Source organism: Ambystoma mexicanum, chromosome 1p (assembly GCF_040938575.1).
Source record: "Ambystoma mexicanum isolate Mex_15411 chromosome 1p, UKY_AmexF1_1, whole genome shotgun sequence".
Classification (NCBI taxonomy): domain Eukaryota; kingdom Metazoa; phylum Chordata; class Amphibia; order Caudata; family Ambystomatidae; genus Ambystoma; species Ambystoma mexicanum.
The window spans coordinates 593,625,761-593,648,215 of NC_090921.1; the positions used below are offsets into that span (position 1 = coordinate 593,625,761).

At 46.7% G+C, this 22,455-nt stretch overlaps 1 protein-coding gene across 1 annotated transcript in view; it reads left to right on the plus strand.

Annotated features, from left to right (window-relative positions):
• The window catches only part of MYO1F (myosin IF), an 860,973-nt gene that overhangs the window by 153,749 nt on the left and 684,769 nt on the right, over nt 1-22,455 (plus strand). The window contains exon 2 of the mRNA XM_069649543.1: nt 10,262-10,399. Coding sequence (XP_069505644.1) covers nt 10,262-10,399 — 138 coding nt within the window. The remainder of the gene's footprint in view (nt 1-10,261; nt 10,400-22,455) is intronic.

Sequence of the window (22,455 nt, forward strand, 5' to 3'; positions counted from 1 at the left end):
ATGACCCAAAGTTAGGTACTCACAATGATGGCTTAGAGGGAAAACTCTCCTTTCCACAATTTCGGGTTTCAGGATTCAGTTAGCCATTGATGATCTCAGTGACCGAAGAAAGGAACAAAGGCTCTTCCCACAGTTTTGACCTTCAAGCCAAAAGTGGAAAACCTTGTGAGGAAGACCTCGGGAAGACGTGGGAACCTGCAAAGAGGGCTCCTAGCAGCTCAGTGCACAAAAGATGAAGCAGCAGAGCAGCAATTGATCCCAGCTTGGGGACAATGGCTGAAGGTACCCTTGGCATCAAAAGCTGAAGCAATGGTGAGGCAGTGAATCCCCAGCACCCCTTCGGTCACCAGCAGTGACCTAAAGGCATGTGAAAGTTCACAGAAGGAAACAGTGGGATGCAGCGAGAATAGGCCCAGAAAATTCCAGAAGGTTCCAGAGTGGGAGGCTCAGCTCAGCGGATGTGGGGAGTCGGCAGGAGTCTTGAGGCAGCCTGGACTAAACATCCATAGGCAAAATATACAAACTGCGATATACACAAGCCAGGACTCAGTTGGGAAATTCCTTCAGCAGGTCAGTAGACTGCCGCCTTTAAGTTGCAGGAAAAAAACAACAAGAGAGAGAAGCAGGGCAGGACAAAGCCTGAACACCCTTGCACAGAGTGGCTGGCCACAGGCCAGGCAGCAAATCACTAAAGTGAGCTCAGGGCAGGGGTCAGATGACCAACTATATTGGATGGTCTGTAGGGCTGCCACATATCATTGGCCACCCCCACAGGTAGTGAGAGGGATAGTCCATGGGTCTATATTGGCCTAAACCAGCGAGAACCAATGTGGAGGCTGCCATTGTAGGTCCCATGTGTTCAGTATAGCAATTTTAATCATACCCTGTGGTCACCCTGAACAAAGGCAGATCTGAAACACAAAATTGCCATGAGCAGGATTTAAAAAAACATTGGCATCCGTAAGGCTTCCAAAGGGTACATTGGGCTAACAATGTCGTAAAATGGCTTGGACTCCTGATAAAGCCAAAAATAAAGTATAGCTGTCACAAAGCTACTCCCTAAAACTGTTAGCGATAAAATCACCCTTGGGCCAAAATAAGGTGCCCGAGAAGCATCCGTGGGAGCTACTCAATACCATATACATTAAATAAGATATAAAGGTTCTCAATGGAAGGGGGACTTCAGGAGAAGTCCCTCTGTCCACCAAAATGAAATCAAAGAACCAGAAAATACAGGCGAGAAAAGCAAAAATTTGAATGGACCCAAAAATTGGCCCTAGAATCCCCAAAATAGGAATTCTGACTTAACAGTTGGGCTTTTCTGGCCAGGGTAGGTAGTTGTGGTGTACTGGCACACAGTTGGACGACACACTGCTGTAGATGATAGGGAATACATTAATGCAAGACTCTTTAGAACCAATTTTAACAACTCCATTTACGGTTCCTTGGATGTAGTGTGGGTATCTAATTCTAAAGACGAGCAAACATTTGAAAAAGGTTGGAAAACTCAAACGTGAGAAATTGTTTGACAAAAAGAAACAACAGGTAAAAAAGAAGTAATAGGTTAAATGGCTGCATGGGGGAAATGGAGGGTGTGCCTTCATTCTAAAATCAATAAAAACATTTTTGGGTAAAGGGCAGAAAGACTCAAAGGGGGTAATTCATAGAATTTAGCGCACAAGTGGCGCACGCGGCTGGCGCACAGTGTGCGCGTGCGAATCTCTGCGCCAGCCGCGTGCGCTAAAATCCATTTCCGCGCACAGCGTGTTCATGGATTTCAGCTACCAAAACCAGCCGTGGCACACAGTGGCGCAGCGACCCTGCAGCAGCACCACTTACGCCCCCAAGAACGCCCCTCGCGCAGGGAAAAGCCATCAAAATCCCCAATCCAGCGCAAAGGGCTGCGCTAACCCTGTACCAGCACGGCAAGCGGGGAACGTGTATTACTGGGGTTCGCGGGAAGTTTCACACGCGATTGGCCCTGTGCGAGCGGGGTACGTGTATTACTAGGGTGCGTGGGAAGTTTCAAACGCAATTTCAGCAGGGTACGTGTATTTCAGGGGTGCGCGGGAAGTTTCACACGCGATTTCAGCAGGGTACGTGTATTACTGGGGATCGCGGGAAGTTTCACACGCGATTGGCCCTGTGCGAGCGGGGTACGTGTATTACTGGGATGCGCGGGAAGTTTCACACGCGATTCCAGCAGGATACGTGTATTTCAGAGGTGCGTGGGAAGTTTCACACGCGATTCCAGCAGGGCACGTGTATTACTGGGGATCGCGGGAAGTTTCACACGCGATTGGCCCTGTGCGAGCGGGGTACGTGTATTACTGGGGTGCGTGGGAAGTTTCACACGCGATTTCAGCAGGGTACGTATATTTCAGGGGTGCGCGGGAAGTTTCACACACGATTCCAGCAGGGTACGTGTATTACTGGGGACCGCGGGAAGTTTCACACGCGATTGGCCCTGTGCGAGCGGGGTACGTGTATTACTGGGGTGCGCGGGAAGTTTCACATGCAATTTCAGCAGGGTACATGTATTACTGGGGTTCGCGGGAAGTTTCACACGCGATTGGCCCTGTGCAAGCGGGGTACGTGTATTACTGGGGTGCGCGGGAAGTTTCACACGCGATTTCAGCAGGGTACGTGTATTTCGGGGGTGCCGGGGAGTCCTACACGTGATTTGGCAGTGTGGGGTCCTCCCAGGTGTTCCCTGTACACCCTCCACAGCCCCTGCAGGCAGCCCACACCACAGGGGACTACCCTGCACCCCTGGTCATGTCCCGCAGGCATCCCACCCAACATGGGCATGCCCCCCAGCAAAGGCACATGTCTCCTTGCACTACTGATCACCAACTCATGTCCCCTTGCACCCCCACCCCCCAGCAGTGCGGGGCACCTGCCAGCAGGCCCCCACTCATGTCCCACTCATGTCCCCCTGCACCCCCACCCCCCAGCAGTGTGGGGCACCTGCCAGCAGGCCCCCACTCATGTCCCACTCATGTCCCCCTGCACCCCCACCCCCAAGCAGTGCGGGGCACCTGCCCGCAGGCCCCCACTCATGTCCCCCTCATGTCTCCCTGCACCCCCATCCCCCAGCAGTGCGGGGCACCTGCCTGCAGGCCCCCACTCATGTCCCCCTCATGTCCCCCTGAACCTCCACCCCCCAGCAGTGCGGGGCACCTGCCAGCAGGCCCCCACTCATGTCCCCCTGCACCCCCACCCCCCAGCAGTGCGGGGCACCTGCCCGCAGGCCCCCACTCATGTCCCCCTCATGTCCCCCTGCACCCCCACCCCCCAGCAGTGCGGGGCACCTGCCAGCAGGCCCCCACCCATGTCCCACTCATGTCCCCCTGCACCCCCACCCCCAGCAGTGCGGGGCACCTGCCCGCAGGCCCCCACTCATGTCCCACTCATGTCCCCCTGCACCCCCACCCCCCAGCAGTGCGGGGAACCTTCCAGCAGGCCCCGACACATGTCCCCCAGCCAACACGTCATCACAATCTAGATCCCTGGCCCTTATGGGCATCCTCCACATGCCAAACACCCACCCAAGTATTGCATCCACCCACTTAGAAATGCCAATTACATGATACAAACCCAATGGCAAGTATGTAAATGAACACATGTCCCTCACATACACACAATGGGTGTAAGTGAATGTCAAAACCCATATCATGACATGCATGAAATCAATGAGATGATACTACACATTGAAGTTTGATGAAAAAAATGTATTAAAAGCAACATAAATGGAATAAAAAATAAACAAACGACAATGGGAATTAAAAACGAAAAGCAGCATGTCCGTAAAATAATTAAAAACAACAGATCATAATCCAAAGGAAAGGTGTCCAAAGTCACAGTTCAAAAAAGTAAATCCAAGGGAAAAACAAAACGGAAAACCATTGCTCCATGGGTAAATCCAAAAAAAAAAGTATAATCCAACAGTCAACTATATACAGAAAAACAATCCAGGGTCAATGATCCCAACTGAAGAAATGAAACCTATCTAAAAATACTAACTAATAAAAAAACTATATACAAAAATGTGGTCCATTGTCCAAAAGGTCCAAAATAAATAAAAAAGCAAAGGAAACCTAACACTAACTACATAACTATTTACAAGGGCAGCGGGCTAGTCCGACGGATCACTGGTTGATGTCATGGGCCAGGGCATCATCGAACTCCTGTTCAATGGCTTGGAGGCGGGCATGTTCCCTGGCCGCGAGGTCTTGCAGGGATAATGCAGTGTCCAGCTCCAACTCCCTGCGAATACCCTCGAGGCACTCAGCCCGCCACAGCGCCCTCCGCATGGAGTTCTCCGCCCTGACCATTGTGAGCCATTCCTCCTGTGCTTGCCGCTGCTCCGCACCTATCTGCTGGCCCAACCGCTCCCACACGGAAGACACTCCCATTCCAGGGTTCTCCTGCCCTCCGGCCGATGCCTGCCCCCTGATGTTGATGGCCCCGAGCCATGATGCCTCCCACGTCGAGCCTGCCGCTGCCTCCGACGCAACTGCCTGTGCCAGCACGACGGCATCCAGGCTGATGGAATCCACCGATGCTGTCGTGCACGTGCACTGCCCGATGATGCCGTCACATCCTCCAACTGCTGGGGTCCAGTTGCTGGTGTGTCCACCCCTGCTGGACCTCCGACTCCCGACTGTGGCAGGGATGGGATCCCCACTGAGTTGGCTGCGTTGGTCGGGGCAGGTCCACAGGGGGCCCTGGTGGCATCTGGGCCGGAAGACGGCATGGAGAACGACTGGCGCATAGCTTCCACAGAGGAGGAGAGGGTCGCCAGAGTGGTCGACACATGTACGAAACCCCCGACCACGGCCACTCCCAACTGGGCCACGTTGGCACGGTGCTCTTCGTGATGACGTGCGTTCTCCCCCCGGGAAGCACGCACGTCATCACGAATGACACCCGTGCGCAACGCGACACCAATCAGGACCTTCTCCATATGGCCAGGGGTCCCCTCCTCCGCAGGTGGAGGGGAGTCAGATGACATGGACATCCCCCTACCTGCGGGCGGGACTGGGATGGGGCATCCCTGCTGGTGCATGGTGGTGCAGTCACAGTGTCAGGGACAGTGACATGCACAGGCCCCTCCACGGTGAACTGTGCTGCCTCCTGCCCCTGGACTGTACCACTTGCACCAGCAGGGATGCCCCCACCAGGCCCCATGTGCGGCTCAGTAGCGGCCTCCTCCACCTCTGTGGAAACCACCAACCTGGATGGCTCCACCCCGTCTTCCGCCGTTGCAAGCCCCTGTGGGGGCTCTCCCACCCCTTCCGCTGCAGCCGTGGGGGCATCCCCGCCGCTTTTCTCCACAGTGCCGTCTCCGCCCTCTTCTTCACTTGGCGCTGTGTAGAGGGAGACATAGAACACAAGCATCAGGGTACTGTACAATGGTCCCCTAGACAGGAAGCAATAGCAGATGAGTGGCACTGTCAAAGATCACTTCCATCATGTCCCTCCACAACACATGGGTCAGTGCAGGCAAAACACATGCAGTAACAGGCATGGCGCATGCTATGGACATTAGCATACATGTCCAAGGGACTCTTGAAACATGCAATGTTGTTTTGGGACTCACATGCATCATGGGTCATGCCTATCACATGCACACACTTCACCGTAGTTTCATCCATCTGGACTCATACACTCCAGAGACAGTGGATGCAAGGATACCTAGGCTGCATCAGTGATTCTGAACATTGTCACAGACATGTGTCATGCATCCATGGCATTCACAAGTCACAGACATGCAGGTCAGACACACAGACATGGACACCATACATGTACATGGCATCAGCACCCATCCCTCACCCCCACCCATGTCCAGGAACAGAGACTAGCATGCTCTCATGTGTCCATTCCGCATAGGGCTCCCCATGTGGCAGTAATTCGGCCTTTTGGGCAGGAGGGTGGTCTTCCGTGTGCTTACGCGTGTCCAGCTTGATACGGAGTGATTTGGCACGTGAAAATTCTGCACGTCAGCGTGTAATTCGAGGAAAGGCCCTTAGCGCGTAAGCGCGTCAGCACGCATATGCGATTTCATTGGACCAAAGGCCCTTAGCGCGTAAGCGCGTCTGTGACGTATCGCGCATGGGCGTTGCCCTGGCAGGGCTTGAAGATCCCACGTGGATTTCCATTGCTCTGTACGTGCTTTTCGTGGGGTGGGGTGCGGTGCGTGTGTTTTCCAGGTGTTGGGGTTCATATGCTATTACTTCACAGCGGGTGGGTGTTGGCTACGCGTTCTTCTACACGCAAGGAAGATGGTGAGTGGCACCCCGCTCCCCAAGGCCCGATCGCGTGTGAAACCACCCGCAAGCCCCTGAAATACACGTACCCAGTCCAATCGCGTATGAAACCACCTGCGAGCCCCTGAAATACACGTACCCGCTCCCCAGGCCTGATTGCGTGTAAAACTTCCTGCGCAACCCTGAAATACACGTACCCCGCTCCCCCAGGCCCGATCGCATGTGAAAACACCTGCGCACCCCTAAAATTCACGTACCCCGCTCCCCCAGGCCTGATCGCGTGTAAAACTTCCTGCGCACCCCTGAAATACACGTACCCGCTCTCCCAGGCCCGATCGCGTGTAAAACCACCCGTGAGCCCCTGAAATACACGTACCCCGCTCCCCCAGGCCCGATCGCGTGTGAAACCACACGCGAGCCCCTGAAATACATGTACCCAGGCCAATCGCTTGTGAAACCACCCGCAAGCCCCTGAAATACACGTACTCCGATCCCCCAGGCCCCATCGCGTGTGAAACCACCCGCAAGCCCCTGAAATACACGTACCCAGGCCAATCGCGTGTGAAACCACCCGCGAGTCCCTGAAATACACGTAACCCGCTCCCCCAGGCCCGATCGCATGTGAAAACACCTGTGCAACCCTGAAATACACGTACCCCACTCCCCCAGGCCTGATCGCGTGTAAAACTTCCCACGCACCCCTGAAATACACGCACATGCTATTATTCACACAGCGGGTGTCCGTGTTTGTCGCGTAACCCTTTACGCGTCATTTGTCCTAGAGGGACACAGTATGGGGCATTCATCAGAGCTGTGTATACGTGCTTTTTGTTAGCGCACATTTTGGCGCACATTTTTTTCCTGCGCAGGGACGCTACCGCCTGCCTTCCTGTGGCGGACGGGTTGGGGTCAGTGCGCGTCTTTGCCCGTGCGCTGGTTTGCCCTATTCGATTCCATGAATACGTGTGGGCGTTCCGCGCACTTGCCTCCTGTACTTCCCCCGTGACGCCCACATTTTCACGAGTTGTTCCCCATTCCGAGTGTTCCGCCCCGCGTTCTGCCTACTTTTGTTATGTGCGCCACGCTATGTGCGGTTTCGCTGTGGCCTTGGCGCACCCCGTTAGATGACCTGTGCGCCGGCATGTGCCACACACTTTTTCAGCGCACATCCCTGATTTAACTCGCGCACGGACTTCCATGAATAGATGTGCAATGGTTTCCCTGCGATATTCTTACTTGCACTGCGATTTTCGCTCTTTCACTGCGAATCGCACGTTTTTGCACGCTTGCACCGGAATTTTCGGCGCACATTGATTCCATGAATCGGCCTGTAAATCTCAGAGAAAGGACGCAAAAGTATATGAAGGGAAAGGTTTGGTAACAGCGATGTACATCCGTTATATTTTTTACCAAATAATGCATGATGACTGGCCGGAGAATATGAACTAAAGGACCGAAGTGAGGACGATGCAGATGTATGTCAATAGTGCATAAGATGGAGAAGCACATCAAATATAATTTTAATATAATTTTAACAAATACAATTTTAACAAATGAAGTATACCAAGAAACATCTATTTTCAAAGTTAAGTTTTTTAATTGATAAAATGCAATATTATTAAAAATTGTTGCTGATAGCATTAGCCTCGGCAGCAAACAAATGGCTTCTATTCATCATGCATTAAAATGTCCACCTAGTTTTCAGATGTTCCTGTCCCATGATGGCCATTGTGTGGAGGTTCATTGTGTTTTTCACTTGCAGTATGGCTGATTATTTCATTGTTTAGATTAGCTATTCTCAAATGTTCTGAGATTTTTTCTACAGACCCTCTTCATCTTTTGACTTGTTAGTTTGTACTCATTCGTTTTTAAAAATTGTTCTAAATATAACACTAATAGTTATGTTATGACTGAGACCTAGTTGGTGATATCTGAGAATGTAACTTTTCTTCTCTACTTGTTCATGGTACTTACATGTTATGAATACAGCAGCTTAGAGCTTTCTTTTCTTAATTTGTAGGATTTCAATTGAATTAATATAATGACCATTTTTAGTTTTGGATCAAAGTGGGAGATAGAGGGCAATAGTTGGTTTCCAACTAGTACATAATTCTTGGTAAATAAGAAACAGTTCCCACTGAATGGTTCTACTGTCAATACATTCCTTTCCTCAATATAATTTTGCAAGGTATTAGTACATGATGTTTATTATAGCCAAGATATCGGTCTACATTTTATTTTCGGAACACTTACATCTATTGCAGTCCATAGGAAGGCATAGGACTTACATACGTGAAACTTTGTATACACATCATGATGTGTACTGAGTCAGTTTGAGTGCTTGTTCCAGCTGTATTGTTTGGATAATGTTTTTTTTTATATCAACTTGTTTTATGTATCTTCAGCTTGTGAGTTTGATTTGCTTTTGTCAATTTATATTGGTAATGTTTGCCTACACTCTCTTTTTCTTCACATTGTAAATGATTTTCCACAAGTAAAAACATGAACTTTCTCTAAACCAGTGTAACCTTATTTTAATTGTGCTTCTGTTAATTTACTCTGCTTATGCCTACCTTACCTTTGCCTGTTTTTAACATGTATGCATAGTTTTGGGGCACCCATTGATTCTTTAACTTATTTATTTGTTGAATAATTTCAATAATTAGATTAGCTATTTTCAACTTTTTTGAGACTTTTTCCACAAAACCCCATCTTCATATTTTGACTAATTATTCATTTCTTTTAATTGTTCTGAATAATATACTTAACATTGATTGGTATGATCCAATAGGTTAAATGTCTGACTGAATTTCTGTAGTTAACTACACAGCAAATATATGAATGATTTACAAAATGTAACTCACTTCCAATTTTAGTTTTCCAGTCATTTGTTGAGATTTAGTTAAATAAGGAAAGATAATTAAGTTATACTTACACAATAGGAACAGTTCCCCCATTTGCAGAGATCATATGTTTTCCCCGAGTCCTCTATTGATATATGGGGCATCAACAACATGCACTTAACTAAATGATCTCCTTCAAAGACTGTTCAGTCTTCCCTGTGGCTGTCATGAATCATTATTTCCTCTCTTCCTCCTGAGGACATTGTGCATGTACTCCTTTTCCCGGGTCATCACATCTTGAATGTCATATACCATTTTCTACCATTTATTATATACTAATTGACCTTTTAACAATTGACCTCGGGAGAATTGACCTCGGGAGAATTGACCTAATTTAGAAGGTCAATTAGGACATATATGCGGGGGGGAAACCCCCCGCAACCCCTCACCCAATCCAAACCCCCTCACTCACCCACCCAATCCACTTATATTATTTTTGATCCAAAACCAACCCAATACATATATAAAATAACAAAAATAATATCAAGGTCAATTGTGCAGAAGGTCAATTAGGACCACTATAATTAGGTCAATTGTGCAAAAGGTCAATTGTAAAAGGTCAATTTGGGTAATAGCTGCGTTGCTATCACCTGTATCTTTCTCATCCTCAATTGCAAGCGTTTGACTAATGTTCCCATTGCTCATGGTTCAGGTGTTCTAGTGGACTGTAACAGACCAGTTCATCTCCCTTTCTTTCATATCCTTCCTCGTTCCTTACCCTTCCTTCCCATTTGCCCCAATTCTTTCTCCACCACTACCTGTTCCATCGACCCTGGGCTCCCCTTCATTATATCGTTCAAATCATTCAGTTGTCTGTGGGAAGTGACAACAGCATTTAAGGACAGCATGTCTGATTGCCATTCTAAAAATCAAATTAATCAGTGTCTCTGGCATCAAAGCAATTTTTGGATTTGCCCCGAAATTGTTTTTGGTGTCATATCTTGGAACAAGCTACTAAATAAGTGAGTTACCCAGATGGCAATCACTAACCACCTAACTCTATTTGAAGATGCAGTGACCACTCAATTCGAACTAAGGCTCTGCTGTCACATCATGTTTAATGCGTTTTCCATCCTTTCCCAACAGGGTAGCAAGGAGCGGTACCACTGGCAGAGTCACAATGTAAAGCAGAGTGGCGTGGATGACATGGTCCTTCTGTCCAAGATCACTGAGGATGCCATTGTCGAGAACCTGAAGAAGCGGTACATGGATGACTACATCTTCGTATCCTTTCTGGTTACAGTAAAGACTGGGCACAGAGCCAGGGGGTTGAAAGGAAGTGACACAGCAGGAAATGGGTGACAGTGAAATGACAGCACAAAGAAAATGCTTAGCTATCTGTCTGTGTTATTTCTTGCAACAAGGATACATTCAAATAGTGCTTGTTCAGTTAACACAGCAATCAAAATGATTCAAAAGGCAGCACATCTGCAAGCTAGTCACCACCATCTGATTGCTTGCGTGGGATGGCTTGGCATTAGGAGTGCATTACTTTGGCTAGACACAGAAGGCATTAGTTCCCCATTTATTACACAATGTGTGATCTTGCATAATACATTCGTTTTCCAGTGTTTCAGACATGAAACTGTAAATCAAGAACATTTTAAATGGGTGTTTGTATTCTTTATGCTTCAAAAGCCCTAACAAATACTAACTAGGGTTTCAGAAAAATAGATGGATACATATTAGCCACTTTATTGAGGCTGGTGATATGGCATGTAGATGAAGAAAAGTGATCATCTGTGATGCCACCAATGTTGGAAGTAGAAGAAATTTACTTTGGGAAATATTCTCTTGGAACCCATCACCAGAGGCGAATGTTGCATGAGAAATGGGTAAGGTGATGGTCTTGGGGTCGGGAATTGTCAGGTAAGTGATGGGCTGAGAACCCCCCGAGGAAGAGGCTGAGAACCCCCCGAGGAAGGGACGTACAAAGAAGAGGCGGGCCAGGCCAAGAGTGTTTTCAACAGTAGGGGATTTTATGAGCTTCACCTGCCTCCCTTAGTGGTACCAGCTCTCCAGTGGAGGCAGACACATACTGCCCCCATCTGGCATACAGTATACTTTTGGAGGTGCTGTAGGTAAATGACTCGCGGCCATCATATATTCTGTTCAATTTGTGCATTCCCAGCACTACCTTTGTCTGCCCCTCGGGGTATCCGTTCTGCTTCTCCTGGCAGCCAGCCAGGAGATAGAAAACTGATACCCAGGATGGATTGATTTAGGAGTCAATGATATACTGTGGAGCCCTGGAGTAACCTACCCTATCCCCCACCTGCATGCTGCAGCTTGCCAAGCCAGCATACTTTTTGTGAATCATGAGGGATGGGTATATGACTGGCAGACGCCATATATTGCTTCCCAATTAGTTACACCACAATTGTTCCTCTGCCATCCCTCACCCAAGGCTCTGCACTAAACCAGGAGCCGGGCAGCGACAAAGCACACAAGCCCATTGGTTTTTGGGTGAAAGGCTGTGGAGAATTTGTAGGTAACCCCACACCCATCCCAAATAGCCTTTATATACATTGCTATGAAGTTGGACCCCCTTTCAGAAATATCTTCTTTGAGGTATCCTCCACTTGAGAATATCCCTATCAAAGCTTTGGCCACCACTGGGGCTGTTATTTTTATCAACGTTACAGCCTCTAGGTACAGGTGGCATGGTCTACCACAACCAAGATGAACTGGTTTCCTGAGGAGGTCTAAGGATCCAAAAGACCCACAAGTCCATGCCAATTCTCTCGAAAGGCAGCCCAAATACGGGTAGTGGAATAAGGGGGCCTTTGTTGCCACACCAGGCATATTGGATGCTTGGCAAGTCTGACACAACTTTACAAACTCCTTCATTTTTACACACATCTGAGGCCAATAAAAATGGGCAGTAGATGCTGTGACCAGCAAATATGTAGCCTGTGGCTTCATGCTGCACAGCTCCACTGCTGTCGATGCACCAAGACCACCACACAACAGGCCCAACAGCATCCAGCAAAATGTTTCAAAGTCTACAAACTGTATAACAGTTAAAGTGATCTAATAGGAAAGACGTGTAATGTGGCTTAATACATAAATGTATCAGTAGTCCTCACAGGAAGTGGCAAAATATCCCTCTTCCAAGATGGCTGTCGCATTTCAGTTCAACCACATGGATGCTATAGTTCCTTTTCCATTGCTGTGCATATCATTTGCACAATGCAAAAAAACGTCAACATATTAGAAAAGATAATGTGCTGCTCACTAAAGTATTAACTGTTTTGCAGTTAAAGTAATGAAAATGTCAAGCTTTTATGATGTAGCATTATTAAAATTTGACTTCACAAGAAGTGTAGAAATTCAGAAGTATTTTCCAGTTAAATTCATGGCAAAGGAAAAAAGATTTCTGCTGATGCTTCATAAACATTTTGTGACCTCACAAGAAGTGGGGAGCCTCACTCCTCGAATGATTGACGAATTTCAGTTCAAATACAAAACCACAGTGCTCCTTTACAAGATGCCAGCACAACATGAGGCAGCTAGTGACATCATGCTGATGGATCAGTGTCTGTTGAACTCACAGAATGTAGCACATAGCAAGCTACCCACTGCTACCCAAAATAAACTTCTCCACAACTTGAACATGCTTAGGATTAGAGATAGGGTGTGTAAAGATCTCATAGTGGCAACAATAAAGACAGACACAAGTGATCACAGTTCAAGGGTGTTTATTAAACCGTAAAGGCAGGTTGGAAAAATGCCTGATCTAAACCTAAATCTAAGATGGGAGTAAGCTTTGACCATCAACCAAAAATAAGGCAGTCCTTGTGTCGTCTTGTCAAATACAAAGGGCCTATACTAAAAAACCTATTGCCAATCCTTTCGCTAAATACAAATAAAGTGTGGGGATAATGTTCTTGAGAAAGAAGGAAGTGTTCACAAATAATAGGTCAGCATGCGGTAGTCAGAGTCTCCCTTCCCCATGTTTTAAGCATGGGACAAGGTAGGATTCTGGAGCACATCACACGCTCAAGCTTTCCTAGCACAAGCAAACAGTTCCGTTCTCAGCTATCAGGGTCTTCGGTGGTTAAGTCTCTTTCTGCCGTGGATTCCGATGTATTCAAAAATAATAACCATTGGATCCCCATTCTTCGGGGTGCAGATCCCTTCTCGAATGTTAGCTTCCCTTCAAACCAATTTCTTCTGAGACAGTCACAAATCTTAATGTCCTTTTCACACAGTTCACTGTGGACAACCCTCTGCCAGGTTCATCCTTGTCAGCACACTGTATAGTGGTGCTTTGGCCTTCGCCCCTTTGTTCATTGGTTTCCCTCATTCAGGTTCAATCTTTCCAACTTTATCAATCATACCACTGTGGACATCCCTCTGCTGGGTTCACTTTTGTCAACACATTGGATATCGGGACTTTAGACTTCGTCCTCTGTTCATCGGCATCCCTTGTTTGGGTTAACTCCTGACAATTTCATCAATTGTATCTTTACACCATTCAACTTTTACGATGCAGGATTCACTCCCCTTAGTTTCACAATCATCTGTTGGTAAAAGACTTTCGACTGTAAATAGGATTTTACAAGAACCCCCTATGACCACTTTGACCCCCTTTTCGCCTTTACCAAGAGCTTCTGGTTACAGGAGTTTCAACAATCAGGTAATCGCCCAGAGTTTCCTGAGTGAGCACCCACGTGGTGCCAGACTCCTCTGTTGCTGCTTTTCCCCCTTTACGATATCAACAGTTCTTTGTACTTTCACAGCTGTTTGCTACTTTTGTTCAACACAGTTCGGTTTCTTATCAATTCTCCCTCGACTCACCGGCTGTGATGAACCGCTTGGCTTTTTCTTCTGTTTTGAGTCAAGGTTGGTACCACTGGGACAAGCGTCTCTCCCTGGCTTGATTATAGGGCGTACAATGGTCTTGTGTACATTGACATCTGCTGCAACACACGCTGGCTATTGTTTGCAGTCTGTCGATTCCTTCTGCAGAGGTTTCACTGACCTTGGGCAGAAAGAGCATGGTCGCTTCTCTCCTTGTCTCCCTCTCAGTATGCGTCGTCTTCCTCCGCCTCTTCAACTGCCGTGCTGAATTAGCTCTCACATCGTGTGGTCTGCCTTGCTCGTATTGTGCTCTCGTGCTCCACCTTTTATCACAGTGGGGAAGGGAAAGGGCCGTCAGGTGTGTTCAGTTCTGGTCAATTGCCTGACTTTGCCTCACCCTGATGTTGGGACATGTCAAGTAAATGGTTCGGGTGTTAGTCCGCCGTCCTTCCTGATATGTGAAAGTGTTTGCATCAGAATTGGGGAGTAGAGTGTTGAAGTATCCTACATGGTAGGTTGGGGAAAAGGTGTCATAAGAAGGCGATTACTGTATCTCACCTGTCGGTGTCCCACTTCCACTCTCGACAACCCCTCACCCAGGTGACCCTCCCTCACTGGTCCACCCCCAGGAACTGGTTCCAATAGCGATGGCTGTGTCCTGGCCACCTGGATGACAGACCCCCAGGGACTAGTCAGGGAGATACCTTCAGGTTTCTCAAAAGTGAAAACCTGAGACTGGAACTAGCTGGGTGATAGATGGGCAGTGGTGGTGATGGATGACTCCATTTAATGGAAAAAAGGTGGCAAGATGGGTGCCAAAGAGAAAGTGGAGGAACACAAAGTGAAATATAAACATTATGTAAGGGGTATGAGAGGTGAAGACTAGTGCAGTGGAAAAAGGCAGGTAACCAGTACAAGGTGGAAGGTGACATACTGACGATCGCCAAAAAAGGAGGAGGGCAGTCAGATCCCAATACAGTAGATTAAGGCAGTGCCAAGAAAGCCTGCAACATTGACAGTGGTTCAATGCACTTGCCATTTTGGAAGACTATTTGGGACTACCCCGAATCGGTTGCACGATGAGAAGAAAATGAACAATCTAAATATGAATATGATAGAGGAAAGGAAGTGAGGAGTGGCACAAAAAAGTCATTCAAATTCTAAATTCAATAAAAGGCATCAAAAACTTCAAAGCTTTTCAGTGTGTGAGTGATTTGGGAACCAGAGCTCATATCTTGAGACCAGAGAGAAGGACATTCAACAGTAATATTACATTGAAATAAACCTTCCCACAGAAAAGGTAGTAAATAAAAAACACTCAATGATTCCAAAGAAGCCAGTCACAGACCAATGTGAGAAATGATATTGAAAGTGTAGGTGTGAAGCTAAAGGCCTTCTATGGGGTCTGTATGTCAAGAGTAGGGAGGGCAGCAGGGTGCAAACAATGTGGTATGGTGGACATTGCCGCGTCCCGGCAGCGGCAGAGTTAATGGAGCATCTGAGCTCCGTCACAAGAGATGCCAGGCAATGGGGATGTGCGGGTCCCGGCAAGGGCACAGTTATCGAAGTGTCTGAGCTCCGTCACAAGATATGCCAGGAAATGGGGAAGCGCGACGTTCATGCATGCATGTTAGGGTATCCTGCTCTCAGGCAGTTGACGACGCAGAGAATAAAGAAGGGTTACACAAGTCACATCTCAAGTTCTTTGGACACATCTTCTCACAAGAGAGCATGAGCCCAGATCTGAGCAAGGCTTCTGCCATCTCATAGATCTCACCCCCCAAAGATGTCAGTGAAGTAAAATCATTCCTGGGGATGGCCAGCTACTGTGGCCGATATCTCTGAGACTTTGCGACTACCAGTGTGCCCCTCAGAGAGCTCACCAAGCAAGGCAAACCCTTACAATGGTCACAACACTTCAAAGATACCTTTGCACAAATCAAAAACGACATTGCATCAGCGGAACACATGGCCTATTTTGATACAAATCTGTGCACAGAACTGACCATCAATGTCAGCCCAGTTGGCCTGGGAGCAATTCTGGCACAACATCAGCCAGGATGGGAATCTCCTGGGATTGTCCTAACGTATGCCAGCAAGAGCCTTTCCGAGGGGGAATCCAGATTCTCACAACCGGAAAAAGAAGGCCTTGCCGTCGTCTTGGCAAATGTTTTTCCCGGGCAAACCAATCATGAATGTGACAGATCATCAAGCTCGAGCAGCAACCATCTACGGAAGTTCTCGAGATACTGAGATTATAGGACTTTGCTTTCATTATCATCCACAAACCGGGCAAGGAATACAACCCGGCAGGCTTCATGCCGCAACACCCGCTACCATGCGACTCCTCTGACAAAAGCTTTGCGGAAGAATATGTTCATTTTCGTACATGCCATGGCCCTCCCAGGGCAATCACATCTGAAACCATTTTTGAGATCACACGAAGTGAGACGTCGCACTGACAAAGGTACAAGAGCTAATTCAATCTGGGGGATGAGAGATCTGTACAGCACCAATGAAATACGAGAAGCCCATCTCACTGTGGAAATGTGTGCATTCAGGAATGTAAGAGAAGACCTGTCGATATCAGCAGATGTACTTGTCATGAGAGGGCATCGCATAGTAATTCCCACAGACCTATGACAAGCAGTCATTGATCTAGCACATGAAGGTTACTGTGAAATGGTGGCCACGAAAAGACAAATTACAGACACCATGTAGTTCACAGGGCTGGATCAAATGGTACAGTACACCATCAATACATGCTACCTGTGCCAGAGCACCTCCGGACCAAATAGACCGGAGCCCTTGGTGATGTCAGACATGCCTGAACAGCTGTGGCCCCACCTCGCAATTGACTTCTTCGGCCCCTTCAAAGAAAATAAGTATTGCCTGGTCATTATGGATGCGTTTTTTCAGTTTCCTCTGGTGCACCTGATATCAAATACGGCGGCCAGCACCGTCATACCAGTGCTGGACAACATTTTCTCTGAGTGGGGCAATCCAGAAGTCCTAAAGTCAGATAATGGCCCACCTTTCAGCAGTCTGTAGTTTGCAAAGTACATGCAGTACATGGGGATCCCTCACAGAATACTTACTCTGCTATGGCCACAGGTCAATGGCATGGTGGAGCGATTTATGGGAAGCTTGAAAAGAGTTCTCCAGCAAACTTAACTGAGACAAATGTCGCTCAATCAACCATGTGCAACATGCTCAGGGACTATAGAAACTCGCCATATGGCACAATAGGGAAATGTCCCTCAGAACTACTGTTTGTTAGGAAAACAAGGACCAGACTGCCTGATTTTGCAGATGAAGCGAGCAACCATGTGAAGCAGAGGAGAGATGTAGATGCCTGCCGGGCACAAGAGATCAAAGAGTATGATGATAACAGATGGCGAGCAGATAGCTCTGACCTGCAAATAGGTGACAGGGTGCTTGTATCCAGATGACAAGATAGAAAGACAGAATCAAAATTTGATCCTGAACACCTGACATGTCAATGGAAGAATGATTACTGCTAGCTCCCCCAGGAGAGTGGTCACTCAGAACGTCTCTTACTTCAAACTATACAAAGAAGAAGGTTGAGAAGATGAAGGGGAGGAAGGAGTGGCTGCGACACACGAAGGGTCAATGAGAGAGGGAAAAGAGGAGCTGAGAGACCCGCAGGAAGAAAGTCGGACCAGGTCCGCCAGGTGTATTCGAAGGCCTATACATCTCATTGAAGAGCTGTGAGGACATAAAAAACTGTGCCTCCTTCTTTGTCCAAAGGGGGGAGATGTCGTGTCCCGCAAGGACACAGTCAATGTAGTGTATGAACTCCGTCACAAGAGGCGCAAGCCATTGGGGAAGCGCACCGTTTGCACATGCGTGTTAGGGTATCCCACGCTCAGGCAGTAGCCAGCGCAGAGACTGAAGAAGGGTTATAACCTTCTCTGGCTAGGTTTGATCATTCCCTCTGCACTGGAGTTAACCCCCGTTTTTTCCCCAGTGTTTGTAGCATATTTTCATGCCATTTCTTACATGAAGGACAGGACAGACATGATACGCTGTCAAGACCTTCCTCATCTCTGCTGACAAGAAGCCTAGGGCACTGCCTCCTCACTGTTGGGGTTATTGTGCTTCATATCTACACTGTGAAGAGTGTCTTTAGCCTATTTGGAACAAAACCGTGCAGGGGACGGGGGAATTTATTCTTGAGTTCACGTGGTATTCATACTTTTCCTGGCAGAAGGGTACATAAACAAGAACGATGTCATCATCATTATCATCAATACGTTTGTTTCGGATTAAATGATGTAACATGCGTACAATAGAAACATCACAGAAATGCAGAAGAAAACATTCCTTGCATAAAATTTATTTGATTACAGAAGACTATCTCTAGGTTTCAAAGCTACCTGCAGATAGGGCAACAGTGTCCATACCATCATCGTTGTTTCTGGCAATATTGGATGGCACATAGCTGGCCTGCATTGTACACAATCCCATTTTCTCAGGAAAGGGACTAAAGCGTTCCATCTGAGCGACAGGTAGACAGGGCAAAAGAACACAAAATTAAATAAATCCTCCCTCTGCGACTTACAAAGTAAACCGTTGGTGTCCGATATTGAGGGCATAGTCCATTTAGCTCTGACTGCTCCTAAAGGTAGTATGTTAAATCTTGCTCTGGTGATAACCACTTAGAGAGTTGAATTTTTGCAAGAATTACATAAGAGCTTTGATCTCTCTATCTCCTCTCATTGAAGAAACGTTTCCTATAAACAGGGATAAATGAGAGTAGAATGCAAGTTGGATTGCTAAAAGTATTGCTTGCATTAATCCTTCCTAGCATCTGCTTTATGTGAGATAACCATGACATTCTGGTGGGATTATGTTCAGTCAATAAAATGTGAGTTCAAATGGATTGAGTTAAAGTTGCAATTCTGCTTGTCCATATTCTGAACCAGAGAATCATAGGTTTGAGTTGGAGTTCATCTTCTAAAAATTGTACTCTCAATTGAGTATGAACCGCACAGTTAGGAGCATAGGATGGGAGGCCCAATAGTTTCTTTAAGAAAGCATTTTCTTTCATCTGCATATTTGTTATGTTGGAATAGCCCTAAATCCCTCCTGCATACTTTGCGATCACTTTTGCTTTAACCTTTTGTAACTTAAGTATCAATTCAAAGGAACGCGATCCAGCCTAGCAAACACGAGAAATCCCCCTATTTCTTTGACACATTTTTACTAGCTATTTCTCATAGTACCTAGCCCCATTGAAAGAAGAAGAAAATGTAATGCCTAAATAATCATAATTATCAGTAAGCTTCATAGACTCCCCTTAATAAAGACAGTTGGGGGACTACCTAACTTTCTTTTTGGACCGGGAGTGCATATCATCACTGCTGACTTACACACATTTACACTAAGGTGAATATCTTGCATACAATTAGTGCAAGTATCTATCTGTATGAGTGAGTTTATTTGTCAGTTTGGCCATTACTGTTTAAAAAAACAAGTACCCAGGGTTTCACGCATCCTTGTCTGACACCAATTTCTATGAGGAACCAAGAAGTACATTGGATATCCCTACCTGAGCGTACACATGCCTTTTGATTTTATTTATTTATTTATTTAATGTAGAGGGGTTCTGCGATAAGCATTCAGGGCAATGTATGATCCTCATGCACTGCCATAGTTTCTGTTTAATGACTTTGTCAAAGGCAGTGCCCATGAATGCAAAAAAAGATATTTTCCTTCTTTTGGTCTAAAGAGTTAAATGATTGTTCACTAGTCCCTAAGCCTGCACGAAATCCTAATAGTAATTCTACCAAGCGGTTAACTTCCTCCAGCCAGCAACGTAACTTGGCAATGATTACTCTGCTAAATATCTAGGCGTAGCTTCCTGAAAAGGTTATGCAATTCTGTAGAAGAAAGGTTCCAAACTCATCTGATGTAAAGTCACAGGAAGACCTGGGACAAAAGACTCTTTGCCAACAGAGGTTGATAAGGTTCTTACTCCACTGTGACTGTTGTTCACTAAATGTTGTTTTGAACAGTAGTGGTACTAGGATGTAGTGGTAGTAGTAGTAGTATCAGCAGCAGTATTGGCAGCTATTATATTTGGGATAATAGCCATAACATTAACACAACACATTCTATGATAAATAATAATTCATGCATAATGTGTTACCTCTTTTAAACATATATTTTCCAAATCTGAAGAAATGCCAAGAATATTAGAGACAGTGGCCAAACATTTCTACCAATCTGGCTCCCTATGCACGCACTATCGCTGCATTTCATCCAGTGGATAATCAACTTTCCCTCTCCTAACTTTTGCGCCTAGCTCCTCTGTAACTTCATCACAGAACTCTCTTCTTAGGAACCATAAAGGGTCCCGTGCTTCATTCTGAGCCTTCCCTGAATGATAAATACATTTACAGGCATTGGTCGGCCAACCTGTCATCTGCAAGAACTGTCGGGGGCATTAACTTGAGAACAAGTGACGAGTGCTTGTGAAAGTGTGGACATGGTCTGGTGCGCTATGCTACACTGTTGCTGTGAAGATTCGTCCATATTGTTTAAAGAGCAGCCAAGATTGGCCATGCCCACCTGGTCCGGCTGATCTATTTGAACTGCCCTCACGCGCTCATGTGTGCGCGCTCGAGACACTTGCTTGTGAAAGTGTGGAAGCAGTTTGGCATGCTATGCTACACTCTTGCCGTCAGGATTCTTCTGTATTGTTTGAACAGCAGTGAAGATTGGCCATGCCCACCTGGTCCGGCTGATCTATTTGAACTGCCCTCACGCGCTCATGTGTGCGCGCTCGAGACACTTGCTTGTGAAAGTGTGGAAGCAGTTTGGCATGCTATGCTACACTCTTGCCGTCAGGATTCTTCTGTATTGTTTGAACAGCAGTGAAGATTGACCATGCCCGCCTGGTCCAGCTGATCTATTTAAACTGCCCGTGCGTGCTCATGCACGCGCGCTCCTGACAAGTGCTTGTGAAAGTGTTGAAACGGTTTGGCATGCTATGCTGCACTCTTGGCGTGAGGATTCTTCCATATTGTTTGAACAGCAGTGAAGATTGACCATGCCCGCCTGGTCCAGCTGATCTATTTAAACTGCCCGTGCGTGCTCATGCACACGCGCTCCTGACAAGTGCTTGTGAAAGTGTGGAAACGGTTTGGCACGTCAGCAAGATAGAAGCATGGCATTGACTTTGAGGTACGTGGAACCAAAGGCTGAATTGGTTGCCAGACTGTGTCTCATGCTAGTTAACCTCTGAACAAGGGAGGTCTACGTTTTGTGGAGAAGCGGTTAACTTCTAAATAGACTAAAAGGGCAGAAACCTGGTGTATAAAACGAAAACAAGGAAAACAGTGTATAATCTCCACGCCAATAAGAAACATAATGTGAATTACGTGATTGCCCGCAATGAAAGTTTAAAGGCGCATGCTGAGGGAACAGCGGTTATGCAAGGGAATGAAGAGCCTACGACACGAGTACATGGAACTGGCAAAATAACTTCATACTTTGTAGCCAGTAAAAGGATGTCTAATGGTACTACACACGAGAAGGTGGGCAATGTGTAGGTTACAAATGCACAAGATTCAGGTCAATTTGTGGAGGTAGATAATAACTCGCTACTCAATCTGTGCTATTCGCTGCAGACAGAGATAGCGGCACAAATAATATTGCACCCCTGATTAATCTAGTTACTCCCATTAGTAATGAAGGGCTCAGCAGTGGCCTATCGATAAAGGCATCAATCACTCTGGCCACTAGGCTGAGTACCACGCCTCTATTAAACGCTGACTCCGTAGAAGAAGAGCAAATAAATCGGAGCGGGTAGCCCTTCTACAGATTTTTTGTCAGCTATCGTTATGATGCAATTCACCCTGAAAATTCTTCTAAAGTTAGGGGGCAGACTTAATGAAGAAATTAAGGGGCATCGCTATTGAATATTGAAGCTACGCTATCAACAACTAATGGCCCAGGATTGTCCAAGTTCAATCAAGGAGACGATGACCGCACGATGGGGTGTACCTGGCCAATTGGAGTCCGCAAGTGGCCAGCAGGCAGCTGGGGATTTTTAAAATTTTAATTTTTTGTTCTTTTATAACACGTGAGTGGTTTCAAAGCACGGGATCGGGATTCAAACCTGCATTGGGCCACGTTGTGTTGCTTCCAACAAAAACACATTGCCCCTGAGCTATCCTTGCTCACCTGATTCATAAGTATTCCATAGCAGGGTTGCCAGCTGAAAGCTCAATTGAAATTAATGGAGAAAACTGAAAGGGCAGGGGAAAAAGCCATTTCTGACGACATTCCAATAAAAATATGCTTACCTACTGGGGTGGTCCATAGGGCTAAGTTGAGTAATACACGTGGGTTTAATCAAGCACTTAGTAACGGGACAGGTAACAGTCAGGCATTGTTATAACCTGCAATCCTGTCCATATCCAGTATATATTTGAACAGAAGCA